At 40.3% G+C, this 21,970-nt stretch overlaps 1 protein-coding gene across 1 annotated transcript in view; it reads right to left on the bottom strand.

Moving 5' to 3' along the window:
- Positions 1–21,970, bottom strand: part of sema3fa (sema domain, immunoglobulin domain (Ig), short basic domain, secreted, (semaphorin) 3Fa) — a 63,936-nt gene that overhangs the window by 22,214 nt on the left and 19,752 nt on the right. Inside the window, exons 3-4 of the mRNA XM_074669531.1 lie at positions 3,630–3,790; positions 3,480–3,542 (exon numbers count right to left, since the gene is read on the bottom strand). Of these exons, the coding sequence (XP_074525632.1) occupies positions 3,480–3,542; positions 3,630–3,790 (224 nt within the window). The remainder of the gene's footprint in view (positions 1–3,479; positions 3,543–3,629; positions 3,791–21,970) is intronic.

Raw genomic sequence — 21,970 nt, 5'->3', positions numbered from 1 at the left:
TAAACCAGAAAAATGTTCATTTTGCTCTAAATTGGCTTTTCATGAAAGATGGGGAAGATTTGGGGGTTTTAAAACCAGCCTCAAGTGGACACCCAAAGAACTGCGGGTTTTGCACTCCCCCATTGAAGGTTGCTTTTTGGCCCTTCACAGTACACATACTTTTATATTTTCCTCTTTTTTAATTTTTCAATTTATGTTTTATGTCTTTTTTCTTTTATTTTTGATAAAACAATAATGAAACTAAAACAAAACCCAACGGTATCGAGGGATAAGTTAAATAGAGATTTCTAGAAGAAAAAAAAGGTTGTATAACGCATAATGCCCCACTGGTGGTTAATAACCCCTCCGCCTGGCTCAAAACCATCACATCTATCATCTCCACTGCTGGCTGCTTCGTGTTTGGCAGCTCTGTCCTCTGGCTCCTTGTGTCGGCCTGGCCTAGGCTGCTCATCAGACCACACTGTCAGAGGCAGAAATGTTACCAAACACCGTACAACTGTGTGGCAGAAACCAAGAAAAGCAGAGCCTCTGAGTGGTCGGGTATGTTTTTTCTCAGTGAATTGAGGGTAAAACCAATTTAATGTTCTGTCAGATCTGACAGCTGAAAAACATGTTGGTTAGACCAAACAGGACTCCTAAGTGAAATTTGGGTTTTTCAGAAACCCGAGATTTAAAAATCCAATTAAGGTTTTTAAGGGGAAGACTTAAAGACATGCTTGATGTTGGCGGTTTTTTGAAAAATCAACAACAGTTCAGTTTAGAATTTGACTTAAAGGACGTTTCAGATTGCAGACAAAGAGTCTGCTGGTAAAACAGCTCTATGCTTTCGAGGTGTGCAGCTCTCTAATCTTGAATCTTTTTTTTTTCTCTGACCAGCTGTGTGCCTTCCTGCTCTCAATCCCACCAAATCAAAACACTCCAGTTACAGAAATGTACAGTCTGATGATATCTGTTCAGATTTGTTCGATTGCTGGTGACAGCTGGTGGAAAAGAAAGGATGTACCAAACACATGAAAGATTATATGCTGTATGAGAGGATGAGCTATTCTGGCAAGTCTGTCCAACGCGACAGTTACACGCGTTAGAGGTTTGAGAGGATGTGTCTGTGTGTGTTTTTATGCATGTGAGCCTGTGTGTATTATTCAGCACACAGTTGTGTTCCCCCACAGAGAGCACAGTGGGAATGATTGCCTTTGACCTCCCGCCTGAACCAACATCCCCTCTGAATTGCTTTTGAATTGTTATCATCTGTCATTCCCTAAAGAGTGGCTTGGACTGCCGATGTGTCTCCTGGAAGCCAATTTTATTTCTTATTTTAGTGATGAAATTTCAATCCCTACTCCAACACACACACACATACGCTATACCTGCATACACCAACATACAGAGGCCAATTCAATGTAGCTGGAGGCAGTGGGAGGTGCGGGTCACCAAACACGCATAAATGAACATTCCAGTTGGATAAACAGCAGCTAGCGCTCTCTACCAGCAGGGGACAGCGGGGTTATTAGCCCGTTCCTCATCACTCTGTCTGTGCTCACCGCTCCTGTCTGTCCTCCACCCTCACACTGGAGACACGAGTGTGTATGTGTGTGCTTCAGGGGGGTCAGCATGTGTGAACAAAATCAAAAGAGAAGGTTTTTTATATGAATTTCAATGATGAGTTTCCTCGTGGGCGGGCGGTGGCGCCGTTTGAATGTCTGAGTCGTATTTACACTTCAGACGGGCCTGTAGCTCCAATGACTAATTTATTTTCACTGTCAGTCTGGACAACAAAGGATAAAAATAATTACTGTGGAAAAAAAAGAAAATTACATTATCCCAGGAAAAAAAAAACATGAAGTATCCATGACATGTTTCAGAAATGTTCCTGAATATGTTTTTCTCTCGGTGAAGACGACCAAATGCTTTGCATGTTCCAGCTTCCTGCTGCAGCTTAATTGGTGGCAGCTGTACGCAATCAGCAATCAGGGATGCAGAGACAGTAAACAAGAGCTTCACAGCAAGTATCACACTGGAAAGAGCTCTAAAATGTCACCCAATGACCCAAGTGCCAGATTCAGAGCCAAAGCGAGGCAAAACAGATGCATCAAAAACACATTCATGATTTCACACGGGAATGTCCAACAGTAAAATTATGTTCAAATGTGCAGCAGGTTATGAAAGACTAAACCTTATTTTCACCACATACTACAGTTCATTCTGCCTCCAAGTATCTGGTGTTTTTGAGTATTTGCTTCATTAAAAATGCAAAATTGAAATGTTAACGGGGTTTTCAGCAAGTGACTTTAAATGAGGGATCATGATTTTATGATTGACTAGTTTTTCTGTTATACATGCTAAGCTGATCAAAAGGCACTGATGAGGCTTCAACTGACTTTTTGAAAAGCGTCACTCTTATACTGATGCTTCATCATGACCTACACGGTAAGATGAGATTCGCAGCACCAAGATTGACCATATCTTTCTTCTTTTTATGAAGTTATTTTTTCTGGCCTGTTATGTCTTTATTACTTTGGGGACACAACAATAAATAGTGTAGGAAACAGGGTAAGAGTAGGGAGTGACGTACAAGAAAGAAGCAACAGGTTGGATTCAAACTCAGGCCGCCCGCTCAAAGGCTTACCTCACAAGGCATGTAACAATAAATAAAAGCTGACATTGACACTGACCTAACTGCTAGGTTAAACCAGCACCCCAAGATTTGCTATGTCTTTACAATGTCTTTCATGGCTTTTGTATAGGTCATACTATACGTGAGGAAAAAAGCCAGGTCAAGAGTCAAAACTCACCAGGAAGTGGTAATGTTCAAAACTTTGCTGGTAACATTTGGCAGTAAGAAACAAATCAGCAAGGAGGAGTTTTTTCACTTTGGGTATATTTCTTAGGACAAAATGTGTTTTACTGATGGCTGTTACTCGATCAAGACTGAAGGAAAAGATGTTTTTTTCTTTTGTAGTAACATATTAGACGGAGAAACTCAACAGTCTGGTTTTTGAGTTTTGATGTTGTTACGCAACAGTTTGTGACTACAAACCTATACATAATGTCATCGCCCTGCACTGAGCAAAAAGTTGTCCTGCACAAAGAAAAGCATCATCTGGAAAAAGATCTGTATGGGTAATGCAGTCTTCATCCTAGCGAAACAGTACCGATTACACACAGACCCCCAATAGTGGCTGTAATGCCATAAAATTCTTCAAAAAGTAAAAAAAAAGTAAACAAAAAAACCACCAACAACAAAATAACACAATGACTAAAAGTGTAACATGCCTTCTTAAAATAGCTTTCCAAAGAATCAAAAAGTCCAACCTTCAAAAGAAGCAATTTCACAAAGATTTAATATTCTTATTTCTCAGAAACAAAAAAACAAGAAATGATAAAAGATTTTGATCAATAAGGACTGAAATGGTAAATAAATCATCAAAATTTCTGTCAGTAACCTGACTGCTTCAACATTTTTCACTATGTATACTTACATTGGTGTCTTTCCCTGACAGCACACACTCGGTCTTCCTTTGGGCGGCAACAGGCCAGTGGATCTGGGAGGGAGAGATCAAAAAGCTGGTTAGCAGTAAAACTTTATGGAGCTCACCCAGGACGATTGTTTTGGAAGGAACTTTTCTTACAATGAGCGGCTCCTTGTTGATGTCGTGCAGATCCAGAGAGAGGATGTAGTCCTTGCTGCCCACATACATGCGGTCATGGTCCTCATCCATGCGAAGGATCCGATAGTCGGTTGAGTTCAGCAAAAAGGAGAAGTGGTGGGCAGTGCCAGTGGACTTTAACTCTACAGAGAGACAAACAAAGGGTAGAAATAAATATATATATTTTTTTATGTATTACAAATAAAAGTGTTATAGCAAAAAGACGCCAGAAGTTGGAAATGAAAATCAAAGACATGGAGGAAGGGATACAGGTGGCTTGTTTTTTGCCCACTTGCCCTTGGGTCACCATTGTTTTTTCATCTCTAGAGGTGATCTCTGTATCTACTTGACACATCTCAAAACAACAAGAAAAACAAATTCAAGAACTCACCAAAACTCACTCCACTGGCAATAAGGCATAAAGAAAGTCTTACGAAAGTCAAAACTGAGTGGCAACAGAAATTAAACAGATTAGGAGCCCACAGAATTTTCTGTAAAGGACCAGTCTGATTGTGGTTTCCTCTCTGCTTCTTCAATTGAAATAAAACCACGAAGAAGAGGTCGACCTTTCCAAAACTCTGTTTTTGTGAATTCTCCGTTTAACTGCAGCAGTGCGGACACTCCCACACTTGCTGTCATTTTATATCATTCATAACACAGCAACACCCTTCCCTCTGTATCTCTGTTAAAACTATTTTGAAATAAAACTTCTCTCAAATGGCTCACATACAGCTTTGGGCAAATCACTGCTCTGTGTGTGTGTGTGTGTGTGAGTTTAAGTTACGCTCAGGGTGTGAGGGGAGATAAGTGGAGATCTGGTGTACGAAAAGCAGCTTTTTCTCCCGCTCCTCTCATTACCTCCCAAGCTGTTAGAGAATCTGATAGGACGTCTCTCTCTTAGAATTACTTTCTTTCAAACCACGCTTGGGAAAGTGGAGCTTGAGAAAGTTGAGCCTGCACTTGTGCTTTTCCATTTGCAGAGAAAACTAGAGGACCAGATAGAGGACCTGTTCACGTTCCACTTCAGTGGGACCAGACAAACGCCTCCACTGTTCTCCTCAGCCAAGTCTGAGACTCACGGAAGAAGAGGAAGACTCCCTGCAACAGCTTTTCTTCCCAAGGAGGAAGCAGAGGGTTTTTTTTTTTTATAAATGTGAAAGATGGGCTCCACCTGCAGAAGACGTCTTCAAAAACTGACATGAATCCTCTTTCTGAAAGCCTCTCAGCTGCTGGCAAACTGAGCTCCTTTAGGAACTGTGAAATGCTGTTGTCACGCTGCAGTATAACAGCACGCAGTGGGCTGGATGAGGTAGTAAATAGGAGAAGACATGGCTGTCAGCTGTGTAATTCTCACAAGTGTCCTTTCCTTCTAAAAGTGGTCCTTAGTCTCATGGATTCTTAGCAGGCCTACGTAGTGGTTCATGGACTTTCCATGGAAACATCTTGTGTTGATATGAATTAATGGTTCTTGTTCTCGAAATGTAGGATCTTAATTATTCAAACCCTGCTTATAATGAAACACAGGTTGTGTCCGAAATCACTCACTCATTCCCTACTCCCTGTTCACTCAATCAGCTGAATTAAAACATTTTGGACACTACTAACTCAATCCCCAGCCGCTGACAGTGACGCAAGTATTCTCACGTCACTCATGGACAGCTGGGATTTACAGCAGTACTTTTCTCAAACAATGCAAAACGGCATGGATTACAGTGATAACTAGTAGCATGTTTTTCTGCAACAGCCAAAAAATTATTGCACATAATTTTTTTGAATAAATAAATACTAACCATATATTCGAACAGCAACTTGTGCTGCATTTGAGAATCGCAAGGTCTAATGAGTGCATCGCCTGCAATTGACGGTTCAGCGGCCAACAACTGTGCTGTTTGTTTCTCTGCTCGGAGTTATACGACGAGTGTTATTCTTTGACAGTTTGTGATGTTGTTTCATCTTCTCAGTAATCACATTATCAGCCGTTTCTTATGTTTGAACTGCAATGCATAATGTGTTGCTGGCAATGCATGATGGTAAGTATTGCTCGCAACGCTAATACACTCCTTTTACAAAATGCATTGAATAGGGAGTGATTTCGGACACGGCCACAGAGTAGTTTATTCAGGTTTTGTGTCATTGAATTCAATGTGTTGTGTTGTTATTGATTTTTCATTTTGGCTTTTATGTCTTTATTAAGATAAAACAGAGAAAAATGCGGGAAACAGGGAGGGGAAAGTGGGTTACAACATGTGACAAAGGATTGTGGGAAGGAGATGAACCATGGACTGCCGATTTCATCGATTTCACTACTAAACCGCACTGAGGCCTTGAACTAAACATGAATTTTAATTAGACATGCACTGATCAATCAGTGCTGATTTCCTTAATTTTGAGGGATTGGTGAACGGTGATCAGGGATCAGTGATCGGCCTACCCTACATATGAAACGGATTTTATATACCTTTAGGAAGGTCTGACTGCCAGCCATTGTTGCTTTTTGCTCTGACACCTAAAACTCAGGACACAAACAATGAGTTTGTGCAATTTTAATGGTTACAATTTTGTCTGAGCAATATCTGCCTCATTGCTATCTTTCTGTAACACATATAGATATTTCAATATTATATGTTTTTTTTTTTTTTTGAGTAAATCATCTACGTGACAAAACAGTACCATTTCTTTGACTGTGCTTTTCAATAGTGCAAGGACTCGTCACGCTGAGCTGTTAAGGGAGTGGCTTCTGTTAAATCTAGCTGAACCAAAATCTACCTGCGTTCAAAGAAACATAAAACAGATTGCTGCTGCCCAAGGCTTGATGATTATCTGTTTCTCACCTCTATAAAAAGTTAGCTTGTCTGGTTGTGGTGCAGATAGACACATCCGTTTTTTTTTCAGTTGTTTCTAACAGTAAATTGTTCATGAAAAGGTGAAGTTTGCTTTAAAAAATGTTTGAAAGCAAGAGTGAAGCAACAAATTACGGAGAGCTGTGAGCAGTGTTTTCTTTTTTGCCTATGAGACCCAACCTTCAATCAGACTGTGAGTAAGTACAGCTAACTAGGACAAGAGCAGGTGTTGACAGCAACACGATGATGAATTACATGAACTCTCAAGGTCCTATGTTAAGCATTTATGCTCTGTTAAAAACAGGACACAGTAACATTACTTTCTCCATTCTTTCTCCATAAACAACCCATGTCTTTTTCTATCCTCGTCTTCTTGCCAACCACACGCTCCGGCAGGCCCCGTCGCTCAGCGATACTGGAGCTTCAGGGACACCAGACGTCACCAGCTGACATCCCACATTTATCACCCCTGCACTCAGATTCACACTCAGACGCGTCTGAATTGAAGCCTGCAGGTGGTGACTAGCTGCCACAAGTCTGCCAGCGGTAACAGACATACAGACAAGACAGGCAGACAGACAGATAAACTCCTATGTGGCAGATTACATTGATAAAAACACACCATCAGTGCACAGTAACTGACCTGAGGCACCAGACAGCCTGTCACATTTCTTCTACTCTTGTCATGTCTGCCATCCAGGATCACTGGATCAATATTCATCACTGCTGGAGCAGACCTAGTTTCATTCTGGAGTGAAATACCTGTCATATCAAAAACCTACAGGGGCAGATCCGGGGGGTCTGACCTCAAAACTCTTTGAGAGAAGATTGGCCACCTCAGGAGCCACCATAAAATCTCAAACCTTTTAAGCTATTTGCCTAGTCAAAGGCAAGACTTCTGTTTAATGTTGGTGAAGGTTCTTTGTAATTCAGGTTTGGATCTAGTAAAGACACCTGGACTTGGACGTTTCACCTCTCCTCTGAAAGGCTTCTTTGCTCTAAACAGAAATTATGAGTCTCTAAGGGTCGTCAGTATGCTGGTGTTGTCACATGGGGTTGTTTTCAGAGTTGTTGAACAACTTTGAGGAACTAGGTCAACCTCTCTGCCAGCAACCCCATGTGACTACCCTGGCATACTGATGAATTCAACATTTTAAGACACTTAAATTTTAGTAATCAACTTTAATAGGACAGTTGAGACACAAACTGATGTGTGTGCAGTCAAACACTTAATACCAAAGCAGCAACCTCCATCCATGAGAATGAAGCCAATGCTGAGGCACTAAAACCTGCAGTCTGCTCAAGGCTGGCACAAGAGGTATTCAAACCACGTTAACATCCATTTAAAAAAGCTCAACTTTAGTTTACAATAAAAAATCTGATACCAAAAATGATCTGAGCCTGAAAGCTCATTAGTCAAAAAGCGCATTCTAAAAGGGAGCAGTTCAGAAGATATTCAGATTACGAGTGTATTTGGACGTATAACTGCTTTGTAGCCTGCCTCAACTCTGCCTCTCTAACTCTGCCCAGATCAAACAAGATTGAGTTGAGTCAGCATTTCCTAAATGGTTCCTTACAATGACAGACTTCAACACTTTGCGTCAGTCACAGACCAGTAATGCCATGGAGACTACATCCATGCTCCATGTTCATACCACCACATAAGTCAGTGCCCTATTAGAGCCACCGCAGCCAAAGACAGCAAGATCCAAAGTAAACTTAGTAGTTCAGCGAGTGTTAACAAACCCATGGTTTGGTACATTTCTATATGAGATCATTTTGCAATAAAAACCCTATAGAAATCAGTTTCCAAATAATCTTAAATAAACACTGTAAAGCACTTCCCAAAAACAATAATCATCTGGTTTCAGAACATTAATAGTGCTGGAAAATGTATACATTAAAAAATCCATATTATCCATACTGTGGTTTCAAAAACTTCTAATCACTCAGCAGCCGTACGAAAACACATGATTTCTGCATCATCGAGAAACCACTGACACGTCATGAAACGTACGTTTGGCTGTGTTTCTTGAAAGTGATATGAAAGAGAAAGAAAACTTCTCATGGAGGTCTGCAGAGTCCTGATCACTAATTGTAGTGTACTTGTAATCTAAGAAGACAGCGCTGGCTGCTGTAAACTAACACGATACATGTATGTACAAGCTTAGCCTCGTCATAACCTTGCATTCAAGAAACACAAACGTACATTATAGGAGATCATAATTTATGAGACATAATGGGGGTAATCATGACTTTACAAGGACTGCTTGTCATTTACGAGAATTTCTTTGTATCCACAGAAGACGGGACTCCTTCCAAAGCACATTTAGCACTTCTAAAAGACTCAATGTCACTCCAGGTAAAAAAAGAAAGGCATCAAAGTTAAACTCTATTCATCTGGCTACTTTAACATAAAAATGAAGAGGCAATCTTTCACTCAGGAGGAATATTACCTCTTTGCAAGTCGAAACACATTTATGTGGACATAAAGCCTGTGGCGTGCTGAGATAAGGAGTAAGGTATGATAACAGTTCACCTCAAAGCGCTCACACTCCCTATTGTCAGCACAAATTCATCAGAGACATTCCTGTGTGTTACAGCTCAGCTGAAATTACCTTCGCCTCTGAACCAAAAAAATGTTACAAAGACCAACACCCAGAGAAGCCTTGACACTGAGTCAAACGGTGGAGTTTATAACCAGCTGGTAAATTCAGTAATGATGGGGTACAAGTGTGTGACTGAAGAAACCACAAGACCTGGTGTGTATCATCCTGTTTTACAGCAAGGTCTCTGTGATAATCATGACCAGACACTCAGGAAACCCATCGGATGACATGGGCAAGTTGCCTTTTCCTTTAAGCGCGTGGATGTGGAATAGTCTTGAGTTTATGAAGGATCTTTTTTGTGAGATAAAACCCAATCTGTTAAAATGATCAGCCTGGGACATCTGCTGGTAAACTGAGCCCCCAGCCTGTCCACCTGTTGATGTGATCTCTTTGCACTGTGGTCACTTTGCTCTATTCTGCAGCCAAGGTATGTGAGCCTCCCTGCAAAGCCTGTGTGGTTCTCCAGGGTCATCCTCAAAGGGACCTGAGGGACCTCTGGTTTCTATTTGTCAGGGGGGTAACGAAAGACACAACTCCCAGGCACTGCTGCTCTTCTTTTCATGCAACTATCAGCCTTGAAGATCTCCCCCTATTTCCCGTCAGTGCGTGTGTGAGTGTGTGTTTTTTGGTGAAAGAGAAGGGGGCATGTCTGAGGAAGCAGGCGGCAGAAAATCCCACATACCTGCCCAGGCATCCCCGGCATGTTGTCTGAGTCCCCTGATCTACTCTTGTTCCGGTACCTATAAAGTAGAGGTGTGGTTACACCTTGCTGCAGCTTGTCTGCAGTCATGCGGGACTCCCTTTGTGGATTTGTTTTATCTCATGACAGACACACTGAGCTTAAGTGTCAGAATCCCTTTCACAGAGTAAACCTTCATCTGTTTCCACCTTTACCTGCTACCTTCACAGGTGAACACAAATGAAAGTGTTGACTGTTGTAATAATGTAGCCAATGACACGACAGTTTGGATGGTTTCATCAAGTGAGTCCAGGACTAATATTTTTCCCTTATAGTTTAACTGTCCTCCTTGAGCCAAATCTGTTTTCCTTTTACCCTGACAGTGTGTCCTCCAAATAAAAACAACATAATTGAGGCTAAAAGGGCAATACCATTTACTATGCTAGCATGGGGCTAAAGCTAAGAGGTGATTAGCTCAGTTTTGCATCAAATTAAATGGAAGCCGCATGTTCTAGATTTCTCAAAGAACACACAAATATTGCTAACACCACCTTGAAACTCAAACTTCACCTAGTGCAACTGAATTATGTAGTTTCTCTTAGACAAGTCAAAAATTTGCAAGTAGTAGTTTTAACAGAAGGAGGGACAGGGGCCTAGCTGACATTCAGCCAACAAATTCAACTGAAAACTTTCAAACAAATTCCTGTTACTTAAAAATATCATTCTGAATTATTTAATAAGTACATTCACTCTATGTTGAGGTATTTTTTTAGAGTTACTGGTAACTGTATTTGATAGCTCGGGAAAGAGGCAAGTAGTTCTTCCTGCTCCCCATTAAACTTAACTAGGTTAATTATTTTGGACTCTGAGAAGTATAATTTGATCTTCTTCGTCTTGGAAAATTTTGAAGTATCATTTTAATTGTACACAAAAACTGTTCCCAAACAGCATCCAAGAACTTTTCTGAAGGCAGCAAGAACAGAGATTACTCTTTTTTTTTTTTAAGTGTTCGAAAACGTTTCTGGGAGACAATGTAAGACTGTGTAATTTAAAGGTCCCACTAGGAGTTTTTAGGTGTTTTTGAAATTAACCGAAACTATTAAAGATGCTAATAAACAACCCTACAAAAGCAAAATAACCAAAGTTGTAAATATTTATTGTTTATAATGTAAATTTTAACACCTGAAACTACTGCTGCTGCCAGGAAGAGGCCGGTCACAATGAATGACTGCATGCCGCAGAAAGAGTGTTTACATTTTTTTCCAGAAAATATTAAGAAAGAGTGTTTGATTTTACAGAAAAAAAGGAAAGTATTACTGAAAAATATAAAGTACAAAACAATGAAGAGATAAGAGGAACACTTTCCTCCACCGGGGATGCTAAACACAACACGCAGGAAAGTATGCACAGAAGCTTTAAAAGTGCAAATCTTGTGTGCATGTTGAATGTCTGAGGCCAGTGTATCTTTGTAAGTGTTTATGGACAGAACAGAGAGGTCACTGCAGATTCAGAGCGACTGCACAGCAGTGGGAGGCCTTATCAGTCGAACCTGTCGCAGCTTTGTGTTTGCCTGCGCTCAGCACCTCATAATCAGTCTCTCAGCACCCACAGGGGGCGAGGACTATTGACTCAGAACACATGTCACAGGAGCTGATTGCTGCTTACCTGCGCTTGTCAAGGACAAATAATTGGCACCAGATTATGTCTTATCTCCGAGCTTCCGGATGCTGTCACTCAGATGCTCTTCACGCTTTTCTGCCACTGAATTGCTTTGTATGCATGTGCGTGTCAGAGTGTGTGTGTGTTTGTGTGTGTGTGTGTGTGTGTGTGTGTGTGTGTGTGTGTGTGTGTGTGTGTGTGTGTGTGTGTGTGTGTGTGTGCGCGCACATAGAGATAGAAGTAGAGCCTTCTGATCCTCAGATCAAATCAGAGACACCTGTCTCCTGCTGCACAAATCAAAAGCAGAGAAAGATTGATTTAAGTAGCGAGTTCACTTCCTGAGTGGAAACGAGAGATTACAACAAATCTATTTCTGCTGTTTCGGATGACAGGAAAGGTTAATTAAAGCACGAGGGACTCATGGAGTATCTCTGGTTGAACAGGCAGGAAAGGTCATGTAGTTTCTTTATTCCACCCACTCGGGCCTACACTCTTCATTAAATTCATGTTGGGCTGAGAAGATATTGGAAAATTACATGCAAAGTTTTGAAGTGATTTTCTCTTTGATGCAATTTTTACATCAGTTACACTAAATAAAGGATTTTACATCTACAACGGTTTTATTTTGCAGGATGAGAAACTGTAAAACTACACATTAGAGTTCATGGTTTTCCAATGAGCCTCTGGGAAAAGCCCAGAAAGAAAAATACAGAGCAGCATGAGTACAAAAAGCCTGTTTTATATGAATGCTGCACTCTGTGTCCCCAACACTCACGACTGCAGACAGCTGTCCTGAATGGGTTAGCGGGGCCACAGGTGAAAGGTTAAAGGACAAGAGGGGTCTGAGGTGAAAGCTCATCGTGGCCTCCTTACACACTTTCAGCATAATCAGGATTATCTGTACGGGGGTCATGCTGGGTGCCTGGGTCAGGGGAGAGCAGGGTGGTCATGATGATACTGGATGGTTGAAGGAGTAATTCCAAATGCACATCCTCAAACAAAAACCTTTGGAAGGGGGAGTACCAAATCTTGATTCTAACACTGCGACTTGTGCAAATGCTGAGCACCTCATCCGATTCAAACTATTTTATAATATTGTTGGAAAACACTCTTATTGTACAAAGCTTTTGGAGGGCTGCTTGTTCATGGTGGTGGATGGATGCATTGACGAACATCCTGATACTGTGACCTTTTTAAGGCTGATACCATCACTTGTATCTATTGTGGACTTAAGCTGATTAAGAAGCAAACTAAAAAAACATTTTTGATCTGTTCTTAGGAAAAAGTGAGCCACATTTACCCCTGTCTCTACTCAAAGGGGCATTTCATGTAATTTTTATAGACATGTTTCCTGCATCTGTGTTTTTACACATAAATAAGAGTAACTTTATATTTAACAGAAGAAGAAAACCAGAGTTGCAAAGACAGATGAGAGATCTTTGCTCATGTTTAGCTGTAAATATCATAAAGCTCTGCCTTAAATGAAATCACTGCACAGCTCTGTCTGAATCTCTTCCTCTACAGCTCTAATCTCTGGGTTTTAGAAAATGGGAAAAACACTGGTTGGCTCTTTACATTGTTTACAAAATGCTCTATTCTGAGTTCTGACTGTCTGGGCTTGTGGCTGGCTATTGTATGCACAGGGTTTGAGTGTGTGTGTGTGTGTGAGTGAGTGTGTGTGTGTGTGTGTGGGATTGGGGTCGTGCAGATGCTGTGAGCTGCTGTAATGATGATGAAGCTGTGTTTGTTGTTGTAGCTGAGCTGTCGCTGGCAGAGAGCGGGTCGGGGCGGCGGCGTTGTTCGGTGGTGACAACACAGGTTAGAGGGATTATGGAACGGGCTGAATAATGAGACAGAGCGAGTGTGAATGAGTGAAAAATCTGCCTCTCCCTCGCTGACCTCTGACCCCACACTCAGAACAAATACTCTCCCGTTCTGTCAGCTGAACACACACACACACAGATGCACAATGCAGTCTCAGGAGACTCCGTTCACTGAAACTTATGGATTTTTGCTAAGCCTCTCTTTGATTTGTGGCGTTAAAATTTGAATAACTCAAGCTGTCGATAAACCTGTTCCTTCCAGCTGATTTAAACCAGAACTGAACCAGAAGTAATTTTAAGATCGCCCTCTTGCTTCCTTGAATATCAAGGTCATGGCCAGTGTGATGCTAGCTGGGGGCAATCAGAGGGGGGGGGGGGGGGGGGGGGGGGGTAATTAGGAGGTAAATTTGGAGAGACCATTAGCAGCAAGTGTTGACTCACAGTTCACTGGGGACAAAAGCCACCTCTACCCTCTCTGGGTGGTTCTGCTCTCCAGCCCAGCACTGAAAATCCAACAGAATCCCTATGGTCATTTTTCACCCACAGCAGCAAATGGTGTGGTAGAGGAGTGAGAACAGGGGGGGGGCTGGTCCCAAAGGGGAGAGGAGCCTGACAGAGAACCTAAGAACTTCCATTTATCAAAACAGGCAGCAGAGAGAGCCATGGAAACTCTGAGTCGAACTCTGATGGGGCTCCTCTGCACAGCCAAAACAGAGACGCTGAGATCGCCTCTACTGCTGCTAGAGGAGCAGAAACACAGCTCATAAAAAGCTCTCAGAGGCTCGACAATGTGTATTCTAATCAGGACTTGGACGAAGGACAAAACACTCTGACTGTGTGCCCAGAAACACAAAAACATTGACCGAGATCCTGGCTGCCAGCTTAGGTAGAGTACAGGAGTGGGAAGAGTAGAGAGGGACATTTTCAGAACTCATGTTTAACCCTGAAAAAATAAAAAGCAGGAACAGTGAAGGTAAAATAAAAGGTAAAATCTGGTAGTTGACATCTTCGCCAAACTCTAAAGGAAAAAATAGTAATAAGCTGTAAGAAGCCAAATGTAGCATTTGGCAATATGTATGGGTCAGAATAGCACTTGATACACCAAGTGGCATGTGCTAGTAAAATGGAGAAAACTGCAAGGGTCAGCTTGCATCTGACAATAAAAATGGGACTGGAGTATCCTTTAGCCTGGCAACATTGGTTTAGATCAGGTGTCTGCAACCGATACTTTCATAAGAGCCATTTTACCTCAGCTCACCATGATTCAAGTCATTCAGGAGCCACAAAATGTACTTTATCTTCACAATAAAGAAAAAAATAAAGTGTATAAAATTCTAGACATGTAAAACATCTTGTGAAATCTAGTGAAAAATTACGTAAACATTGAATTTTTTGTGTTTTTAAAATTGTACATGTGATGTGTTATTTTTTATTTTTAAAGAAACAGGCAAATATTTTTTTAAACAATGAAAAAATTGTGATGTCAAAACTTTTTTAATTTGCAAAATTTATTAAATTTTAACAAGTTGGACATTTAAAAAAATGAAATTCAAAAAAAGTTTAATTTAAATAATTTTCAAAAATGAAAAAAAAAAAAAAAAGAATTTAGAAAAAAATTGCAAAATCTTAAAAATTCAGGACTTTTTTTTCCAATTTGAAAAAAAAATGACAACAAATGAAACTAAATACACATGCAAATATTTTTCAAACAATGAAAAAACTGTGATGTCGTAACTTTTTGAATTTGCAAAATTAATGAAATTTTAACAAGTTGGACATTTTTTTTAAATGTTGAAATTAAAAAAAAAGTTTGATTTAAATTATTTTCAAAAATGTAAAAAAAATGAATTTAGAAAAACTTTGAAAAATCTTGAAAAATTCAGGACTATTTTTTTCCAAATTTGAAAATTGACAAAAAAAAATTGAAAAAAAAAAAACTTGCAATTTTTTATTTTGAATTTGCAAACATCTCGATAGAAAAAAATCCAAAATCTCTAAACAAATTGAAAGTTCAATACCAAGAGGTGATGCATATTTAACTGTGTTAAGGCATATTTTTAATTAGTGTTAACGTATCTAAACATCAATACCCTCTGTGAGAAAAACAGAAATTCTTTATTTCATTAATATTTGTTTAAAGCTACAAGGAGCCACTGCAAAGGAGTCAAAGAGCCATATGAGGCTCCAGAGCCACAGGTTGAAGACCCCTGGTTTAGATACTTTGGAAATCATCTTTCTAAAGAGATTTTGGTCCAGTAGCTCAATGGTAGTCGTGCTAGCGACACCTTGGTCAGATTGTTTCTCCAGAAAATGTCCTGAAAGCAGTCATAGAAATTATGACTCTTGTCTGGAGTCAAGAGAAAAAAAGACAGTCTATTAAAACAGGGCTTAAATTCAAACTGTGTGCAGAGTTTGAGGCCATCAAAAGGATGGATGAGTCGTGTAATTGCTGGAATAAACTCTCACGTCTGTTTTCTGAGCACAATTAACATTGTTCCTTTGAGACGTGACCACAGTGTTTCCCAAGTTTTACTGTTATTCCATTTAGAGCTATAATGTGTCAGGGACTACTCTAAGTGATAACATAAAGGGGCTCCAACTCATAGTCTGTAAGACAAATGGATGAAGTCTCTGTGAGGACTTCTCAAGCAGAGTTTTGAAGCCTGTTGCCGTCGGTTACATGTTTGAAATACTGAAAGTTCTTCTCTGTTCACTGTGTGCTGTAAGTAACTTTAGTCTTTTAGACCAAAGTCGGGTTTTTTCTGTTCCAAGCTGTGCATTTTCAGCCTTTTGAATTAGTGTGTACATGGTTCCTGGTGATTTCAGGGCCAACTTTATTACATTCATTTTGTGTCACCAGAAGTTGACGCTTTGCTGCAAACAACTTTGGCCACACCCCTAAGTGGCGCGTATAAGCATATTTTAATATATTCTTTCCACTTAGGAGTTAGACAATGAAATGCATACCAAACAAGAATCCAGCTGTAATTTCTCCACAAAATGATGCTTGAACTTTGTCTCAACATGCTGTGAAATATATTCCTATATTTGACTGATAATTAACAGAAGTGTGTCACAACATTAAGCTCCATGTTCAGACAAAGTTTAATATAACAATAACAAAATGAAGATGAAATGAAGCCTCTATGGTTCCAGTGCAAACACAGTTGGCGACCTATGAAAGACAAGACTTGACTGTTCTTTTCTGTGTTAGGGTTCAATCCCTCAAACACAACCAAGACGGAAAACAATCCTGACACGTAGCTACAGTTAAGGCCAAAGCTCTCTTCAGCTTTAAGCTTAGATTAAACAGACCAAAACATTTTCTCCCTTTTAGTCATCTCAGCCAACCGTTCACTCAGATGATTTTTCAGCGGGCGAAAAAAGCTGCTTCCTGTTCTTTAAGAAATAAAACTGAATAATCTCATAGTGAGGAATGATGAGGAAACAAACATCTCCACATCATTTATCACTTTCCTATCCTGCATCAACCTCCTCAGATTGTTTAAGCTTTTCCAGCAGCCTTGTTCATCATCCAGAACACTGTATGGACTTTTTTAAAGAGATGTTATCATGCAGAAAGCTCCAAAATATATAGCACTCCGCTCTATCTTAAATCTCCCTCTCCATGCCTGCTTAATGTAGTTTTGATTTAACACCTAGCTTCCTCTGACACCTTTCCTTTTCCTTAGCTTGTCTGATCCTGCCAGCATGCACTAGCCCCTGTCTGCATACCAAACCTTTGAGATAACACTCGCTCCTTTCTCTATAATCCAGCATACCGCAGGTGGAGGAAGGCAGAAGGTGATAGGGGAGATGTGTGTCTGATGAGAACAGTGATGATGTATTTCTCCACGAATGTCAGGCTTGTACTTCACTTAATAAAAGTATTGAACTCAAGCATGGAGGAGGACCCAGATACGTCACTGTTTAAGAGACATGTCAAATGTGAGTCAACAGTTATGCTAAAGTACAAATGTCATGCAAGTTCAGAGCAAATTGTTTTCATTTCTAAACTGGACATGGTAGTGGTGAAACTTCTCAATGGTACATGAGTTCAAGATCATGCAACAAGACGGCCTCAGACACATATGTTTATCTCACAGCAAAGGAAGTAAGAAGTTTGGTAAGAATACAATCATACACTCTTCTGAAGCCTTTGTATCAGTTGTACTAATACTTTTCAGGACATGACTTGCTTATTATCAAATAAGATGGTCAATTCAGAGTTTGTGATGTACTGATGATTGTATCTCAGTCCCAAAATATCAGCCAGATGAACCCCAAGACCACCATCCTTTGAAGATCATAATACTAACCACTAATAGGCCAGAACCAGGAGCCCATCTGCCTCAGCAAGCCTGACATAATTCTGCTTGCCCCGCTGCTGCACACATCCACTTGACCCCGCATTGCTGCTAAACAAAAGCAGGGTCACCCCCAACCAGGTACATGTGAGGGCAGGTCCCGGGTGGAGCCTTGTGCACTAATACCAAATGACAGCCAAGGGACAACCGGATAATGCTCCACAATTAGTCGGCTGGTGGTTTAGCTGCGTGGCATGGTCCTCAGATGGGGTTTTGGAGTCCGGGCCTGCGGAGAGGGTCTGATCATTTGTCTGACAGGTTTTGTTCTCAGTCAGCAGAGAGTGTGAGTTTTGGTACAAAGACTAAGGGGGGCATGCATAACCATGAGATATCAATGTCCTCCTTAAACCAGCTGAAATCACCTTCAAGAGGAAACATCTTTTAAACAGTATCCCCTTGAGTGAACAATAACATTTTGGCTCTTGAAGCAGTAAACCTATGATTAAGTCAAGTGAAAGGTGGAAAGAGCAAACACTGTAGAAACATTTGAGTATCTTAACACCAATTCAGTGGGTTTGGCTTCAAGCGGCAACCTCTGGTTTAAAAACATGAGACAACGGGAAAGGGCTAAAATCTGCAGCTCATCCAGTGTACGCTTGAGGCTGGCCACCCTATAGCTGTTAGTGTGGCGGCTCAAAGCCCGCCTCATTTCCAGTATGGCCCCTGACAATGATTTGCTCCAAAACTCTGTCTCAGAAACAGATGTTACAGAGTCAGTTTATTACTCAGGCTATGGTTGGTACAAAAGAGCGCTGCTTCTTTGAGGCTGAAACCCTCTGACCTATGGTGAAATATGAACATCAAGTTTCACTTTGTTTTGGGTGTTTTTGGCAGATTTTTTTGTCCCTTACGGAGAATTAGTTTAACATAAATGATCTTTTGACTTCTCTTCTGGTATAATTAGTGGCTCTAACTAGTCATTTTCCATTAAGTTTGATGCAAAATTGTGCTAACATTAACAAAAACCCATCTTTTTAAATGGTAAATATTACACCTTCTGAACCTAAGTTTGTTAGCATGTCGCAGATTGTTAGGGCTCCATCTAAACAATCTATGCTCATGGGCTGGGGCACAATGAGTGTGTGTATTTAGGGAAACCCCATTTGCTAATTAAACAGTACCTTATCTAATCACAGGGTAAGGTGGTAGTTGCTAGCCAGTTAATTGCATCTTTCATTTCACTTATAAGCTAGGCTAGCCCAAACTTCTTGTGCTATTTTTTAAAAATCATTTTTGGCATTTGCACACAAAAATTCACACAAATATTGTCAGTGGATGTGATCAGTGGTCAGCTCCCTGACTTCCACTTATCTCACATGTCAACATCTCGAGCTAAGCCTGAACTGAAGTAAACAGGCAAAAAGAAAATTGAAGAGCAATACTACAATGCAACAAGCTCATTCAGGAGGGCATGTGCATTATTCAGTAGCTTTCTTGGCAAAATATTAAGTATATAGAGATGTCTACAAAACAAATAAAATCAACTGTATTATTGACTTAGGAGCATTTTTTGGTTGATGACACTGTTTCATGTTAAAGACAGCAATGTGTCAACAACCCTGCCAAAGAGACTGTTTTAAAACCAACAAGTGCGTGGATTCCAAGGTGGATGCACATATTTTTTATTTCTTTCAAGACGGGTATGAGGATAGCAATGACTGTTAGAACTTAGATGGAGTAGCTTGGAAAGCTACTACAAAGATAAACAATAAAACACAAATAATTGGTTTTCTCACTTTCACACATTCTGGTTGATTGACACCTTCATGAAAGTAAAAGGTCAAGATTCTCCAAAACAAACTCCCTACAGAGAAGATCTTTTCCAGTAGATCAAACATAACATTCCTCTGGTAATCTATTCCATTAGTGGCCGACTGCACGATAGAGAACTAAAAGATCAATATGTCTTCGACCTCTGCAAATCATTCTGGAGGTAATTACATCCCGAGCACAAACTCTGCTCCTCCAGCCTCTTAAGCTCTGAAACCATGAGCTTGGTTAAGAAAAACATACAGCCAGCAGCGTAGTCTGTTGATTTTTAAGAATATTCTCAAACAAGATAACACAGATACTCCAAGCCAAGTTATTACAGGTAGCTCCTGAGCTGTTATTACTTGGGGAGCTGCCCAGGAACAATATTATGTTTGCTTCACATGGCCTTGGAGTGAGGCGCTTGGACAACACACGTGATATGTAATTTGCTTGTATTCCACTTTCTCCAGCAGCTATTCCACTCATACTGGGTATCATCTCGCGGTGATTTTTTTGTAAAGGGAGTTTGCTTGTATGTTGTAGTCTTTCCGTCTGTGTACACAAAATCCAGATGCCTTCTTGCCAGCAAGTCTTTGGTAGCATTAGTAAAAGGTCTGGTATGAGAGGATTTTCAAGCAAATTGATATTCATAGCAGTGAAAAGCCTCCCACTGCTCTTTTTCATCACGAACCCTTTAGTTACTTCATAATAGCAGTTTTTAATTTGGAACATTTACAGACATCGCAAGGATCTGATACAGCCTCAGATGAGATTCAAACATTGAATGAACACAGCAGGAATTTTTGGTGAAAGCTTTGGGACGAAAACAAGCAGAGAGACCTACTGGTGAGAACAAGCTGGCTGAATGCTGTGAGTGACAGAGCTTCCATGTTAACTTGTCCATTTGCTGTCTGTCTGTCTGTCTGTTTGGCATTAATGGGAGCAGAAAAGTGGAAGAAACAAAGTGGGGATGATGACCGTCAGTCAAGGGCATTCATCTTTTGCAGAGTGGAAGAGTGGCTATGGAGGAGATGATGGTGGTGGGAATGGAGGGAGCTGGAGAGATGGGGGGGAAGAGATGGCAGAAAGGAATGTAGACAGAGGGAGTGTAACAGAACATTGTTATGGAAATATTTGGGAACATTTACAAACTGTACTGCATGCAAAGAAGAGTGAGCACATGAAGGTTCAAGGGCTGCTTGAATGTGAGCTTTTACAAGATGCCAAATATGACTACAAATGCTTTTTTCACTTGCACCTCTTTTATCTTGTGTCACCTGTCCGTGTCTGTGTTTCTATGTCAAAGGTTCTCCATGGAGATGACATTTTGACAAGGTGATAGCTGAGCTTATAAATGGAGTGAAAGGAGATGTTTGTGTTTTTTTAAGCTCCATTGAGTAATCTATGGACTGAAACTAATACTGAGTAAAATAAAACCTTCAATTAAAAAAAATCACAATTTCTTTAAGGTTAATTTGTTTGCCTACCACCACTGTACACTTCAGAAACATACTTTTTTAAAATCTTCCCACAAAAGATTAAGCATAAGTTGCATGTTAGACTTTCAAAATAAAGACATAAAATTTTCTGTCAGAAAACACCTTATGAACTTATCTAGGAAGAAATCAAGACTTAAACTTCATCCACAGAGGCTGTACCCAAAGTTCCTCACAGCAGCTTTAAACACCACTGTGATGTTCAAGCTCTAAATTCAGTGACCAGAGGAATGTCGTGCACGAGGATCACTCCCAGAATGATTAACGGACGTACTTTAAAGTTATGGGGCTTCACAGGAAATAATAACAGGCTGTAACAGCCATTTACATTCAAATAAAAAGAAAAAAAATACCATTCAGGATAAGACATGTTGGCAGCCATTATGTCTTTAATGTATAATGTGAATTGTCTGGGCCCCACTTTTTCATCCCAGCCTGCAATTAAAGCAAAGCTCGCCAAGGTCAGGCTGAGTGACAGGCTGACAGACCTATAGATTACTGTCTGTCTGTGTAATCCAGCACCTTTTTACTCCCCACGCTGACTGACAAACTCACCCCTCCCATTTAAAACAGCAGCGCTTGTTGACTTGGCTGCTTTCATGTTTGATGGACAGGTGGGACATCCTACCCTGTGACCCTGGGACCTTTTTCTCACCCGTGACCATAAGGGTCGCTGCTCAGAGTACGGCTGCTTTGAGAGCAGTAGGAAGAGGTTATTTAAATGGTTTGAGTTGTATTAAATTTATAATAAGGGTTAGTTTTCCAAATTAAAGCTTCTATGAAAAGCTTTAGGTTGTTTTAGACAGAATGTAAGTAATACTGATGCCTTCCTATGACTTAAAAAGCAACAAGACCATAACAAAAAGATTGAGAAGTCATATTGATTGTTTAAGCTAGCTGTAAGCAAGGGTTGACAGATATATGTACCAGCTTTATTATGTTTTCCGCTCAGAGTAGGAGCAATTTAACTTCTATTAATTCAATAAAAACAGTCTTATCCAATGAAATTAAACCAATTAAAAGTTGCCTAATTAACAAGCCTACACATTCCAACACTTTAGGTGGCAATATGAGATCACCGATCAACTTCCATTGTTT

The sequence above is a fragment of the Halichoeres trimaculatus genome, unplaced genomic scaffold, assembly GCF_033239565.1.
Source record: "Halichoeres trimaculatus isolate MK-OKI-2021-1 unplaced genomic scaffold, fHalTri1.1 fHalTri1_scaffold_1, whole genome shotgun sequence".
Taxonomy (NCBI): Eukaryota; Metazoa; Chordata; class Actinopteri; order Labriformes; family Labridae; genus Halichoeres; species Halichoeres trimaculatus.
The sequence above is the reverse complement of the archived record's forward strand: the minus strand, read 5'-3'. Positions and strand labels throughout refer to the sequence as shown.